We start from the raw sequence: 15,905 nt of genomic DNA on the forward strand, positions 1-15,905 counted from the left end.
TCAAGCCTGCTCATCAATGTAATTCCCAGTGTAAATGTGATTAATCTGTTACTGCTGGAAGTCACTTTGGGTCAAAATACTGCCACTCTGCCCTGCTGACCTTTATGATAATTGCACTCACCTTGTTTCTCATATTAAATGCTACCACTTAACCTCTGCTACTCTGTAACCCCATATTCCTGTTAAAAGCACGGGGGCCATTTCATTGGTGCTATCCCGCATTGTCATCTTTAGCCCCCAGAAGACAGATGCCACAGAGGTTTTCAAGGATGCTTGTATTTCTCTCATCAATGAATGTCTTAATGTCTTGAAGAAGAATGTTATCGATGACCTCTGTGGGGGCATAACTGTGGGATAGTTGAGTGGGTTTCACATACTTAATCCACTCCAACATTCTCATTTTAAGTACATGGATTCCTTTGTCTACATTCTGTCAGATAAATTATGGCATCTTGCCCTCTTTGAATGTTGCTGACTATTGAATCTATGTTTCAGTCAGCCAAACAAGCCAACGATTAGAGCCAATTCCATCAGCTAGAGCTAATACTTTGAATCTCAGGTATGTTCTTTATAATAAATTCAACCCCTTCCAACTTTATATTCCATCTTTCTCAGTCTAGCACTTATAAAACATAAGCCAGGGCTTCCCTGGTGGCACAGTGGTTGAGAGTCCACCTGACGATGCAGGGGACACGGGTTCGTGCCCCGGTCCAGGAGGATCCCACATGCCACGGAGTGGCTGGGCCCATGAGCCATGGCCACTGAGCCTGAGTGTCCGGAGCCTGTGCTCCGCAACGGGAGAGGCCACAACAGTGAGAGCCCCGCGTACTGCAAAACAACAAACAAAAAAACCAAAAAAACCATATGCCACACACACATTCTACAGGTTTCTGCTGATACACATTAGCAGGATATAGCATTTCTTTTGATGTATATGCTAACTCCTACCAGGGTGGACATTATACTTGCCTCCTGGGGCCTGCTGGAATCTGACTGTAGTTATTAGGATGCAGTAAGTGCTGATGTGGGTGGGTCTTGAGAAAAGTAGAAATTTCCTTGAAAACTAACCTATTTAGATGAGGTCTTTAGAGATATGTTAAGTAAGGGAAGGTTAGTTTCCTCAAATGGGGAGGAAGAAGGGTGGCTTCCTTTCGAGAGGAAACCACAGGAAGATTTGGGTTAAAAATTTTCATATTAATCTGAGTCTGCCTACCTGCACTTATCCTAAATACTCAATATATCCTTATCTTAATACCCAGCTCTTTCTGATCAATGTCCTGATATTAATCTGTGAGACTTAGCACAGATGTACGTTGAACTTGGATTTTAATTCTGCAACTCACACTTTTAGATTTGAAACTTGATCCTCAACCATGTCTGCTGTGTGGCTATAAGACATGAGAAAATTTTAAGGCCCTCAGTGTGGCTCTCTGTGTCTTCCCATGCCTCGATTTGAGAGTTTAAACACCTAACACCTTTTAACATTAAGTGTAAACATTTTCATTTTGTAAGCTCTCTGGTGCTATAAGAAGCAGCTAATGGTCCCCGTGGAGCTTGTAGTTACTACTGCTGTAATAGACAAAATCAGCTGCCGCTTGAGATGTAAATGTATTGTCTTCAACTGGCAATATGTTCAAAGCAAATATTGCTGGTAATTTATTTATTGCTTCCACTACTCGGAAGAAACACTTGTCTTTGCATTGGCAGCGGAGTCACTACTACATTCAAGCTCAAAACCTTATTCCAGAGTCCCATCTTGAGCATCTTTTTCCTGGGATTACTCATGCAGGACAGGAAATCTGCTTCAGGAAGTTTAGAAAGTAGATTTTAATAAAAGGAGCTTGTTTCAAAAGTTATAAAAGCTGGAGTCAAATGAAATAGGAAGGCAACCTAGAGTTTGGAAAGGCTGAATCCCCTAAGCAGAACGGTAATGAATGTAGAGACTGCTGGTGGGTGCTGGGAACATGGAGGGAGAAGCCCTTGAGCAGGAATTGGACGCATGAGGGAGACGAAGCCTCAGTTGTACGTACAACTCAAAGAAAGAGGGCATTCTGGGTTCTCCCCTGTCCCCTTCTTCCAAACTCTCACCAGTCCTTCCTTTACTCAAAATTAATTGGAAGCTAGTTGCCAGTGAATCCTGGGAAACCGAGTTTTCAGGAGTCAGTCCTCTAAAATAAAAATCAGAGCTGGAAAAAGAGAAATAGTCTTTAAATTTATTCACACAAATATGCCATCCCTTTACAATAACTTCTCACATTCCAGTTCACTTGTTCAAATACCCCACCACTATGATAGTACTTTGACGCAAAATCTGTTTACTCCCTTGCTTTCTCCTGATACTGCCTTTGTATCTCTCCTTACTCTCTTACATTCCAGTGTCCATTATCTAATAGTGTGTTTGTCCCTAGCCCTGTTCCAGTGTCTTTTAGTTATGCTGGATCAACCCAAACCATTGCTTTCTCTTTTCTTGATCTCCAGCTTTCAAAGTCTTCCCAAGTAAAGTGTATAATAGTTTAGATGGTTTCCTTTATAAATTCATGATCACTAACCTAAAAGGTCCTTTAATATTGCCCTTTAATTCTGCTACATTAATCTGGACCCATCATTTCCCACTCTTTACAGTTTGTTCTCTCTTTCTGCACTATTCTTTGTTTTTTTAAGAAAAATCTGTATTGGAGTATAATTGCTTTCCAATGTTGTGTTAGTTTCTGCTCTATAACAAAGTGATTCAGCTATTGCACTCTTCTTAAATGGCATGTCCCCACCATTTGCTATAATATCAGGAGATAATCTCTTTTAATTCACAGAAAAGAAAAGAAAAAACATTAGGAGAACTTTCCTGTTCATTAACATAATAGAGTTACTACATCTGCTACCATCTTTATCTCCTTTGGTAATTTAACAGAACAGAAGCTCTATTCCTACTAAACCCAATTCCCTTACTCCTGATTTGGATTGCATCACCTTGCACTCTCTAAGGATCCTTCTTTTGTTCAATACCTTCTCTAATCTGGATCTTTTCCACTATCTTTTTTAAACATTCTAAAATCTTCCAAATTGGGAAAAATAATAAAGAAGAGTAAAGCAAAAAAGAAAAGCAAAACCAAACTCACCTTTCTCCACCTGACTTCTATTACTAATTACCACACTATCTCTTCTTTAAAGGCACAGTTTTTAAAATAATTCTTGAAAATGTTTTTCTATATCTTGGCAATTGTGAATAATGCTTCAATGAACATGAGAGTGCAATCTTTTTGAGATCCAGATTTCAGTTCTCTTATACATATATACACACACACACACACACACACATATATATATATACATATATATATATATACATATATCCATTCAGAAGTAGGATTGCTAAATCATATGATAGTTCTATTTTTAATTTTTCGAGAAGCCTCCATACTGTTTTCCATAGTGACTATATACCATTTTGTATTCCCACCAACAGTGTACAAGAGATCCAATTTCTCCATATTCTCTCTGGTGCTTGTTACCTTTGTATTTTTGAAACTAAGCATCCTAACAGGTGTGAGGTGATATCTCTTTGTGATTTTGATTTGCATTGCCCTGATGATTAGCGATGCTGAGTACCTTTTCATATACATTTTGGCCATTCATATGTGTTCTTTGGAAAATGTATATTCAAGTTATTTGCCCATTTCTTAATCGAGTTATTTGGTTTATTTGCTACTTAGTTGTGGGAATTCCTTATAAATTTTGGATATTTACCTCTTACCAGATATATGATTTTCAAATATTTTCTCCCATTCCATTGGTTACCTTTCCATTCTGTTGGTTGTTTCCTTTGCTGTGCAGGAGCTTTTTATTTTGATGTAGTTCTACTTGTCTATTTTTGCTTCTGTGGTCTGTGCTTTTGGTGTCATAGCCAATAAATCATTGCCAAGATCAATGTCAAGAAGCTTTTCCCAAACTGTCCATCGACAGATGAATGGTTCAAAACATGTAGTATATATTTACAATGGAATACTTTCAACTTTAAAAGAAGAAGGAGGTTCTACCATTGTGGCAACAGGGATGAACCTGGAGGACAATAAGCTAAGTAAACAAGCCAGTCACAGAAGGACACATACTGCATAATTCCATTTATATGAGGTACCTAAAATAATCAGACTTCATGGAAGCAGAGAATAGAATGTTGGTTGCCAGGGGCTGGGGAAAGGGAGAAATGGGGAGCTGTTGTTCAGCAGGTATGAATTTTCAGTTATACAAGATGAATAAATTCGAGAAATCTGCTGTACAAATAGTGTCTGTAGTTAACAATAGTGTTAAGCACTTAAAATTAGTTAAGAGGGTCGATTTCCTGTTAAGTGTTCTTACCACACACAGAAAAAATGGGACACAAGCTTTTGGAGGGGACAGATACGTCTATTACCTTGATTGTGTTAATTGTCTCATGGGTTTATGCATATGTCCAAACTCATCAAATAGTATACATTAAACATGTGCCATTTTTTGTGCATCAGTTGTACCTCCATAAAGCTGTTTAAAAATGTTTATCTATATTTGATACCTTCACTTTATTACTTCCTTCTCATGCTTCAACCCACTCCCAATAGAATCCATCTTTTATTACTCCAATAAAAAGGTACTTCATAAGTTATTTCCAAATCCATGGATGTGATGTGAAAATTTTATCTCCTACTTACTTGATCTGTAAGTAGGATTTGCTTCTGTCTTTGAGACTTGATTTTCCTTGACCCAAAAACTCCTCTGGTTTTCCTCTAATCTCTGCGGCAGTTCATTCTCTATCTTCTTTGCAGGTGCGTATCCTTCTCCTCAGACATGAAATGTTGAAATTCTTCAAAATTCAGTTCTAGGCCATTATGTCCCCTCACTCTAGAACTCATAATATGATTTCACAGAAACACACAGCTTCAGTTACCAACTCCATAAAGTTTGGACATTTGTGTACCTGAGACCTCTAATCTGAATTCTGTAAATCCAGTTGCCTATTTAACATCTAAATCTGTTCATTTAAAATATACATAAAGCTAAATACTCATGGTCTCCCTAAACTACCGAATCTCTCCTCCTTCATTTTCATTTGTCTTAGTGTGTAGTGACACCATTCACCCAGTTGTATAAACCAGGCACCTAACAATAATCCTTGAGTTCAACCTCTCACATCAGCCACTATATCCTATCCATTATCAATCTTATCCATTTTACCTCATAGATACTTCCTTAATCTATCTAATGTTCTCTATCTACTCATCATTGTAAGTGGTCAATTAATGCATGAATATAAATTTCCCTGATTGCTTTGCTTGGTACCTATAGTTTTTATGGCAGAAAAATTTATATAAAAAAAAATCCGTTCATCTTCCCTATATCTTCCCTTCTGTTCCTCCCTCCTCCTGTCCCCATTTCAAGCAAGTATCCAGGACTCCGTAGAAACCTCTTCCTCAGGAAATATGCCATTTCTAAGCATCAAGGTGTGAAGGAGGAGATTACAAGGCAGTTGGAGGATTAAAAGCCAGTGAGTACAACAAGCACTGCCTGACACTACCTTGTTACTGGATAGAGCCTTGGAGCTGCACCAACTCATTAGAGGGATGTAGTTGAGAGAGATATAGGGAAGGCATGTAATAGGCATGGTGTATCTATCTCATCGAATATTTCAGCATCCCAAACATTATACAGGAACATTTATAAATGGGACATAAAGGTACAGGTGTCCCGGTCTCAGAAGACCAGAAGGACATCCACAACACTTTCATGTTACAGGGTTTTTATACCACTTTTGTTGTATAAGGTACCTCTAATAATGGCTGAGTCTAAATTCTCTACCTGCTCAGTTATTTAAAGAATTAAATTCATTTAAATCAAGTAAAGAAACAGTAGGTTTATAGCAGCTCATAACTGCTTACTTTTTAAAAAAATTTTATTTATTTATTATTTTTGGCTCTGTGTTGGGTCTTCGTTGCTGAGCGCGAGCTTTTTCTAGTTGCGGAGAGTGGGGGCTACTCTTTGTTGCAGTGTGCGGGCTTCTCATCGCAGTGGCTTCTCGTTGCAGAGCATGGGCTCTAGGTGCGCGGCCTTCAGTAGTTGTGGCGCACAGGCTCTAGAGCGCAGGCTCAGTAGTTGCGGCACACTGGCTTAGTTGCTCCGCGGTATGTGGGATCTTCCGGAACCAATAGAACTTTATATTCCTTCCTTTTATCAATTTTAAAGGTTTAAAATGCTTTCGATTTTTTTCTTCTTTGACAAACTCAAAGAAGGACTTTTATCTATGAGGTCCACACTTGATATTCTCAGTCAGAAGTCATCTGCCCAAGGAGGGCCTAGCATCTGAGGCCAACAGTCACATCCATGTCCCTCAGATAGGACCCTGTATCCTGGAGCTCAGACTCCAGGCTCTGCTCAGAGGCTCTCAGAGGCTCAGCATTGCTGCTCTGATCAGCCCAGCATAAAGGAAGGCTCGGTCGAGTGAGGCCTGACGTGAGAACGTGAGGCATGATCAAGCAATGGAGAACTCTGTTCTCCTGCAGAGATCCCAAACTCTCTAAATAACCCAACCCAGGGCCGCAAAGTTATGCTTGGGATTTTATCCTGCAATCTCCAAATGCTCAGATGGGCCATGGGCTTCAACTGGAAGCCTTAGTCCCCCCAGAACTACTGGCCCTGCCTGGCCTATGATGTTCTATCCTCTCCTTGAACTTCCTATCTTAGGTGTCTCTCTGACCCAACCAATCTCACTGAGAAATGTGAGCAGGGGAACAAGAAAATAAAGAATCATTCTTTAAGGGGCAACTTTTCGTTCCAGCTCCAACACTTAAAGAGCTTGAGAGTCATTACTCCAGTCTTTAGAAGAAACAAAATCTGAACCAATTGAAAGTCAGTGACTTTTCTTGTAGCATTAGAGAATTAAGGTCACAGGGCAAATCACTCCAAAATCTTCATAGAGGGTGAATGCAGAGAATCACAGTTGAGGTCAGCTTACCTCAAGCAGAGGCCACTGGAGCCATAAATTGATAGGAACACTTAAAAGGACCCTTTGACAAATTGCTAGAGGATGCACATGGGCTAACATGAGAGCGAGAAATTCCTAGGGTCATTATGTTAGGGAGGCCTCCACCTATTCATGGGTTTCACCTATGGGAACCCCACCAGGTTCTCACAGTGAAGAGCCATGAAAAATTCTGATGTTTCTGGTGGAGGAGTGTGGGAATGGGAAGAAAAGTAACAATTTTGAAAACATTCTGAAATATCCCCTGAATGTTCTCCATAACAGAAGCTTACTCAGCAGAGGAAAAGACTACCAGAGACTTATCCCACATGGGAGAAGGGAAGTTATCCAACTCCAGTTCCCTCTAGCTTTCTTATCTCTTCTAAAAAGTGAAAAGAAAGAAAGAGAGAAAAGAGTTAGAAACATCTGTGAATAACCCAGGGACACAGGACCACTAAACGACAGATTTAATCATATCCCCTCCCCCCCAGCTCCTTACTACCACATCAACAGGGCTCCAGTATGGTAACAGAGGATCATAGCCGAAAGAGCTGCAAGGCATAGGCTCTATATAAGGAGGAGACTTAGGGGAATCTGAAGACACCAAGGGAGATGAAAACAAGGACACTATAGGAAATTGAAGTCTCTGACATATACAGCTACAGTAAATATTAAACACAACCAACACCTACCTGGATTAACATAAAACTTCACACTGAGGTCTGTTTACTTCAGTTCCTATTACCCAATACATTATGTCTGGCTTTTCAACAAGAAATTACAAGGTATGATAAAAAGGCAAGAAAAAACAGTCTGAATAGATAAAGCAAGCATCAGATCCACATTCAGATATGACAGAGAGTTTTGAATTGTCATACATGGAATCCAAAATAACCATCGTTTCATGTTAAGGGCTCTAATGGAAAAAGCAGAAACATGCAAGAACAGATGAGTAATAAGCAGAGAGAGGGAAACTCTAAGAAAGAATCAAAAGGAAATGTTGGAAACCAAAAACACTATAACAGAAATGAAGAATGCTTTTAATTGGCTCATCTGTATATTGCCTATGGCCAGGGAAAGAGTAAGTGAGTTTGAAAATATGTCAGTAGAAACTTTGCAAACTGAAATGCAAAGAGAAAAAGAATTTTTAAAAAAACCTTTAACTCAGAATATCCAAGAACTGTGAGACAGTTTCAAAATGTGTAATATACATGTAATTGAAATACCAAAAGGAGAAGAAAGAGAGAAGAGAGAATAAGAAATATTTGAAGAAATAACAGCCCAGGATTTTCCAAAATTAATGACGGATTAACCATAGATTGTGGGAGCTCAGAGAACACCAAGCATGTAAATACGAAGAAAGTCTATACCTGGACATATTTTATTAAAACTGTAGGAAGCTGAAAGATAAAATCTTGAAAGAATACAGAAGAAAGTAATATCCTGCCTCTAAAGGAACAAGGATAAGAATTATGGGCTTATCACAAACCATGCAAGCAAGAAGAGAATTGAGTGAAATATTTAAAGTGTTGCAAGAAAAAAAAAATCACCCTAGAACTTTGTGCCTAGTGAAATTATCCTTCAAAAGTGAAGGAGAAATAAAAACTTTCTCAAACAAAAACTGAGATACTCATCAGCAGCAGATTTGCCCTGGAATAAATGTTTAAAAAGTTCTTCAAGGAGAAGGAAAAGGACAACTCAGCTCTACATAAAGGAAGGGAAAAGAAGGAATAAATGAAGGTAAAACAAAACTTTTATTTTTCTTATTCTCAGTTGACCTAATAATACTAATGATAGTGTATGGGGTGATTATAGTATATGGATAAGTGAAATAAATGACATCAGTGTTACAAGGGACAAGAGGGAGGAATTGGGAACTCTGTTATAATGGAACCTGCACTACCTATGAAGTGGTATAATGTTCTATATAAAAGTGGCCTTAGATTAGTTGTAAATGTATATTACAAATTCATGGGCAACCATGAAAATATTTTTTAAAGAAGAATACTTGACATGCTACGAGAAGAGAGAAATGGAATCATATAAAGTGCTTGTTTAAAATCAGAAAAGGCAGAAAAAGAGAAGAAGAAAAAAAGAATACACATAATAAATACTAAACAGTTACAGATATGGCAGATATTAATCCAACTATATAAAAAAATCACTAAATGTAAGTGTTCTAAATTCAACAATTAAAAGACAGACTGTCAGTGGATAAACCAAGATCCAATTATTTGTTGTCTACAAAACACCCACTTTAAATATAAAGACACAGATGATTAAAAGTAAAGGGAAAGAGAAAACTGTACCATGGTAACACTGATGAAAGAAAGCAGGAGGAACTATATTAATTTCAGACAAAGCAGGCTTCAGAGCAAGGAAAGTTATGAGGGATAAAGCGGGGCAGTACATAACAACAAAGGGGTCAACTCTCCAAGAAGACACAAGAATCCTTAACGTGTACAATCTAACAACAGACTGTCAAAATATGAGGCAAAAACTGGTCCAACTGCAAGGAGAATTAGGTGAATCCACTGTTATTTTTGGAGAGTTCAACACCCCTCTATGAGAAATGGACAGATTCAGCAGGCGGAAAATCAGTAAGGATATAGTTGACCTAAACAGCACCATCAATCAACTTGATCTAATTGACATTTGTAGAATACTTCATCCAACAACAGAATATGCATTCTTCTCAAGCACACTTGGAGCACTGACCAAAATAAACCACGTCTTGGGCCACAAAACACACCTTAACAAATATAAAATAGAAATCATACAAAGTATATTTTCAGACCATAATGGACTTAAACTAGAAATCAATTACAGAAAAATAGCTGGAAATGCCAAAATGTTTGGAGAGTAAACAACATGCTACTAAAACATGGGTCAAGGAAGAAATATCAAGAGAAAAAATATTTTAAACTAAATGAAAATTAAAATACAACTTGTCAAAATTTGTGAGCTGCAGAAAAAGCAGTACTTAGAGGGAAACTGATACCACTGAATGCATCTATTTGAAAAGATTTAATATCTTTGAGGGACTCTGGTTTGCTGACCTGATCGATTTCTCCCTGTTTCCAAAATATTGGGAAACATGAATTCCTCCTTAGGTAGCACAGTGCCAGAAGAAGGAGCCCCACCCAATACACAAAGGCAAGGATGGGAAAACCTAGGAAGTTGAGCTGGAGCTCAGCCATGGTGCAGTAAGGCTCCTCAGACAAAGAAGAGGGTCCAGATCATCAGAAGTGCGTTGCTGCCTCAAGCATCTGGGCATTGAAAGTGCACATTCTAGACTAGAGTTCTAGGCCCACATTACAGAGGTTAAGCGTAAACACCAAAGGTTCTTGAGGGTGAGGGAGGGGACAACACAAGAGAGAGAAACCCACAATCCTTCCCCCACCATCCAACCCAGCAGATCTATCCATCCCTCCAGGGCCCTTTAGATACCTCTAACCCACCTTCCAACCCACACATTTACATACCATATATTTACCTTAGTGAAAATTTCTATTTATTCCACACGTTACCCAGATATTACCTGAGACCCTTTTACTGCTTGGTGATCTACCTTTGGACCCCACATAATATTTAAAACTCTTCTATGCCAAGGGATTTTTACCTCCAAGCCTTCAACTACAGCTTCCCCTCATACATAATGTGTTCTCACCTGTATGAAGCCAGAAATATAGTCAGAAGAAATATACGCCCCCATATCTCCTCAAAAGAATTCACATTCACCAAAAAGTGTAAGAGTGCAGAGTAGCCTGTACCAGTGAACAGGAAGCATGACAAAAAGGGAAACAAGGGCATGGCACACCCATGAACCTATGGCAAACAACTTAAAAAGCTTTAGTTGTTCTTTTTTTCCTGAAATCCCTCTTCAGCTATTTAGCCCCCTAAGGTTCTCAAATCTAGCCTCCTCCAGCCATACAGTGTCTCATCCTGCTGCTTGCTCCCTCTTCTGAAAAATCCCTCTCAAAACATTTAAATTTTTTTTTTTTATTTTACAGAACACAACCCGAAGGACCAAACACACCCTGATTTAAGGAGTGGGCTTCTCTTTAACATAACTTCTAATGAGCACAATATTTAGCAATACGTTTTAGCTTTTTGGAATCACACTCATGGTTACTTCTTCTATGAAAAGTTTTATGATTTTTTTCCCCATCTACTTTCTTACTTGCCACCAAAATTCCTGTTGGCATCTCCATACCTTTTTAAACAATGATGTCATTTTTGTCGATGTGTATATGTATTTATTTCATCTCCCCATGCTAGTCATTTAATAGTTGTAGCCCTTGTGCCTTCATTATTTAGATTATAAACTGCTGAAATTAAGCTGTGTCATTTCCTTACTTTGCTTGCCTGTATTCCCTCGTTGAGTCTGATGAATCAGTCTTGACCCCAGATACCTAATTCTCTCCCTCCCCTATGAGGAGGATACTAGTAATGACAGCTCCTTTCTTTACCTGTCTTCTCCTGCAGCCACAGCTCCACTGTTGTCTGTACCCAAAAGGAGGGTCCATTTCAAGCCCACTCCATCTCACATACCTTCCTCCCTTGACTGCAGGAGGTGTATCTGTTCAGAAAAACCCCTCCACATATCTTTGTATCTCTGGTATTGTTTTTTTTTATAGAAAGTTTGGTCCTGACTGTCCCTGTGGTCCCTAGGATTCACAACTGTAAAAACATCCTCTAAAGTCTGAGCAATATAAGCTCCACCAAAAGAATTTCCAGGATAGAAGGGGTCATAAAAATGACACATCAAATATATTCTTCAAAAAGTGGCCTTGTCATAAAAAAAGAAAGACTGAGAAACACTGATCCAGATTAAAGGAGACTAAAAACACATGACAACTAAATGCAGTCTGTGATTCTGAATCCTGTAATGGAGGTTTTGAAAAAAAGCCACAAAGGACATTACTCAATAAATTGACAAAAATGGAATATGAATGGGAGATTAGTTAAAAGTTTTATGTCATTGTTAAATTTACTGAAGGGGAAAACTAACTGTACTGTATGTAAGAGAATCTTCTTTTTCTTAAATACACAATGAAATATTCAAGGAGAAGGTGCATGGTGCATGAAATGTATTTTCAAATATTCAGAAATGTATGCATATTTTTCATATATGTGTGTGTGTGTGTGTGTGTATTCATATATAGAGAGAGTGGAGGCAGGAAGGGAAGGAGACAGAAACAGAGACAGAGAGAGGAGAGAGATCTCAAATGGGTCAAAATGTTAGTAGGTAAGTCTGGATAAAGGGTACATAGTGTTTACCATCCATGCATCTTTTCCACAAGTTTAGTTATTTTCAAATAAATACATTTAAAAAATGGACCATTGCCTGCTGTCCTGGATTTTACCTAAACTTTGGGATTTCTGCCTTTGATTCTTGCAGCTACCACCATCACCATACCCAAACCCCAGAAATGTGTAATGTCAGCTTCAAAAGTTTTCTCACATTCTGTCCCAGGCAAGAAACCTGGGACCCTCTACTCATTTCAACAGGATTTTACAAAATCCTGAAGAAGAGCACCACACCCTCCCCACCAACAAATGTTTTTAAATTAAACACAATACAAAAAAAAAAAAGAAGGAAAAATATCAACGTGTTTACAGCATGGAACCCCTAGCTTTTCTGATCTGGTGCCACCAGGTCATCCGTCTTCTGGCGTTTTGTGGTGTGAATTGGTTTGCCAGCACTTCGTCTGCTCTGCTCACCAGTTACCATTCCTCCACCAGATTTCCATCTTCCAAAAATGTGTTGACATCTTTTGTTGTATCCTCTCTCCTTCTAGTCATCCTTAAGCACTTATTCTTTTTAAATCCTTTGTTTGAATAGTTTTATTGAGATATAGTTCACATACCATACAATTTACTCATTTAAAGTGTGTAATTCCATGATTTTCAGTATACTCACAGATATGTGCATCACAATTTTAAAAACATTTTCATGATTTCAGAAAGAACCCCGTAACCTTTAGCTATTACCCGCCACCCTTCATCTCCCAGCTCTAAGCAACCATTAATCTACTTTCTGTCCTCTCTTGGCTTCCCTATTCTGAATATTTCACATGAATGGAATCATACGTGGTTATTTGTGACTGGCTTCTTTCACTTAGCATGTTTTCAAGGTTCAGCCATGTTGTAGCATGTATCAGTGCTTTTTAACGCCAAAAGTATTACACTGCATGGATATACCATATTTTATTTACCCATTCATCAGTTGATGGACATTTGGGTTGTTTCTGCCTTTTAACTCATGAATAATACTGCTTTGAACATTTGTTTACAAGTTTTTGTGTGGACATATGTTTTCATTTCTCTTGAGTACGTACCTAGAAGTGGAGTTGCTGGGTCACATAGTAATTCTATGTTGAACATTTTGAAGCGCTGCCAGACTGTTTTCCAAAACAGCTGCACCATTTTTCATTCCCACAAGCAGTGTATCAGGGTTCCAGTTTCTCCGCATTCTCACCAACACTTGTTTTAATCTGACTTTGTGTTTCTCGTCATTCTTGTGTGTGTGAAGTGTTATATCATAGTGGCTTTGGTTTTCATTTCCCTGATGGCTAGAGATGTTGAACCTCTTTTCACCTACTCTTACTTTTTTTTTTTTCATCTACTCTTGCTTTTAATGGCATTTGGGGAAAGAGAGAAGATAAACAAGTGTGTTTTATCTACTGTGTTTAACTCGGAACACAATAGCTCATTTTAACTATGTGACAGGAAAAGTATTTTCTTGTAAATATTTGAAAACACATATAGTAATGTCAAGTCTTTATCAACATGCCCAGTTTACTACTTCTATGCTCTCTGCATGTTATAGTTACTGTGTGATTAAGGGAAAGCAATATTGTGCACTGAATTTGACCTGTAAGATTACTTCTTATATGGGGTTGAGGGAGGAATTCATTCAAATGACTCCTTAGGGTTGACTAAAAGGCAGAGCAGAACTGATTGCCAGAGCCTCTAAAGCACAATGCTTTTTTGTCACCAATGCTGTGTACATCTGTTGTGAATAACTGTGTACCACAGGTGATAAGTATCAAAGAAATGTGAGAGCTCTGACATGGGCACATAGCATATGTCTTAAGAGATAGATGACAAGGTGTTTAAATGGGCTTTTGCACTTTAATCATAGTGTAAAAGATGGGATGTATCACACATGCCTAATGATACCTGTGAAAGCTGGGTGAGGGGTGTATGGGAGGTTACATTGTTCTGTCTGCTTTCGTGCATGTTTAAACATTTTTTACTAAAAAGCTTTAAAGATAATAAAAGATGTAGAGTGACTCATAAGGAGAGGGAGGGAGCAAAAGGATACCTGGCCAGGGTGATCAGTCCATCAAGACTAGAGTTTAGCTATCTCTCAATAAGGAAATTTCAGGAAGTGTAATTCCTTTGACGTTGGGAAAGAAACTTCTTTCCATATAACAGGAAGGAAGAAGGAAAGGAGGAATGGGAAATTTTTTTTTAAGGATTTTGATGAAAATTTCCCATCTCATGACTTCTAGTTCCTCTGTGAATGGTGGTTTGGCACATCTGCTGAGCAAGTGGAGATGGCCTAAATTTGAGAAAAGTGAAGGAGATTTGAAATAGATTTGAGTAGCACTGGAGAGAAAATGGACTAAGGAAACAGTGACCTAAGTTCCATTTGTTTTGTTCACATGTTAGTAAGCATGGAATAAGAATTTGTGGAATGGCTGCATTATTTCCAGGTAGCATGAGGGCTGAATTTATCATGGCATGAGTAGACTTGATTGTGAGATTTAATCCAATAGTCATCAGCTACTTATGGGAAGGTATTTCTGGAAAAGGCAGAGATAGGGGATTTTGCCAGACGGGAAGGATTAAAGGTGATTGGATGGGACCTATTTGTAGTGGAGCTTTTTAAATGTTGCTTACCTGATAGACCACCAAGCCTACCTTGGAGAGAGCGAAAAAGAAAACAAGAGCTTGGTGGATAGAGGAAGAGTAAGTGGAAAAACGAACTAAAGTTGAAAAATTAACAAGTAGTATATAAGCTGGGAGGATGGAGGATGAGGCCAAAGGGTGGACTGTCAGACTGTATTATCCCAGATGGCGGAAGTGTTCCTGGTAATAAGCTCTACAGTGTGGCAGTGACTGCACTGGAATGGAAGTAAAAATGAGATGATGTAGGAACAGGGAAGCTGGGTTACTGATAGGTCTATCCACATGGAGGTTAGAGTCCTCCACCACTCCTCACCTCTTCATGTTCCCCACCCTGGGCCCCCTCCCACCTTTTGTCCCTCTCCCGCGGGCTCCACGGAATCTGCCTTCTCTGTGTGACCATAAGCTTCAGATATTGTAGGATCAATGTCATAACTCTGGATAAGAAAATAAAAGTAGTGAGAGAAGGCTGTAGTGGACATCTATTTTTGTTTTTTTGTTTTAACACCCAGTATCCATAAGTCTTTCTGGAAAACTACCTCAGGTGCTCTCTAGGATACTCACCCTATTTTTGAGTCCCAGTCTGTACAAGTAGAGTTGCCTTCCCTCTAGACCTCACTGTAAGGGTGGGTATGTGTGTAGCCTTGGCCAAAAACAGGAGGTCCATGGTAAGCCCCCAAATGTCTGATAACCCCAGTGCATAGTCTAGGACTCACCTCTGGTTCCTGAGCTGCAGGTATTCTGGGGAGGTGTACGACGGCTCCACCAAGGCTACTAATATCAGTGGTGGCACCTTCATCTTGATTGGTGAACTGTACACACTAAGGGCAATATCTTGTATATTCCCATCAAGCATAGATGGAAGGAAAGCACCATGATCACCTTCCCCAAAGAGGGGGATGCCATCTTGATGACATCCTTGGAGATACTGTTTTAGTACTCAAAGACACCCCCATGCCTTTTTGATATAAGGCATCAGTGTGCCGTGCAGTTCTCTGGTCAG

General features: G+C 39.0%; 1 protein-coding gene across 1 annotated transcript in view; it reads right to left on the reverse strand.

Annotated features, from left to right (window-relative positions):
* The window catches only part of LOC308611294 (E3 ubiquitin-protein ligase RLIM-like), a gene marked incomplete at both ends in the record, with an annotated part of 67,938 nt that extends 52,237 nt beyond the window's left edge, over window positions 1-15,701 (reverse strand). Inside the window, one exon of the mRNA XM_081260134.1 lies at window positions 15,619-15,701. Within this exon, the coding sequence (XP_081116260.1) occupies window positions 15,619-15,701 (83 nt within the window). The remainder of the gene's footprint in view (window positions 1-15,618) is intronic.
* Between the last annotated feature and the right edge of the window lie 204 nt (window positions 15,702-15,905).

Source organism: Mesoplodon bidens, assembly GCF_964165515.1.
Source record: "Mesoplodon bidens genome assembly, contig: HAP1_SCAFFOLD_179, whole genome shotgun sequence".
Taxonomy (NCBI): Eukaryota; Metazoa; Chordata; class Mammalia; order Artiodactyla; family Ziphiidae; genus Mesoplodon; species Mesoplodon bidens.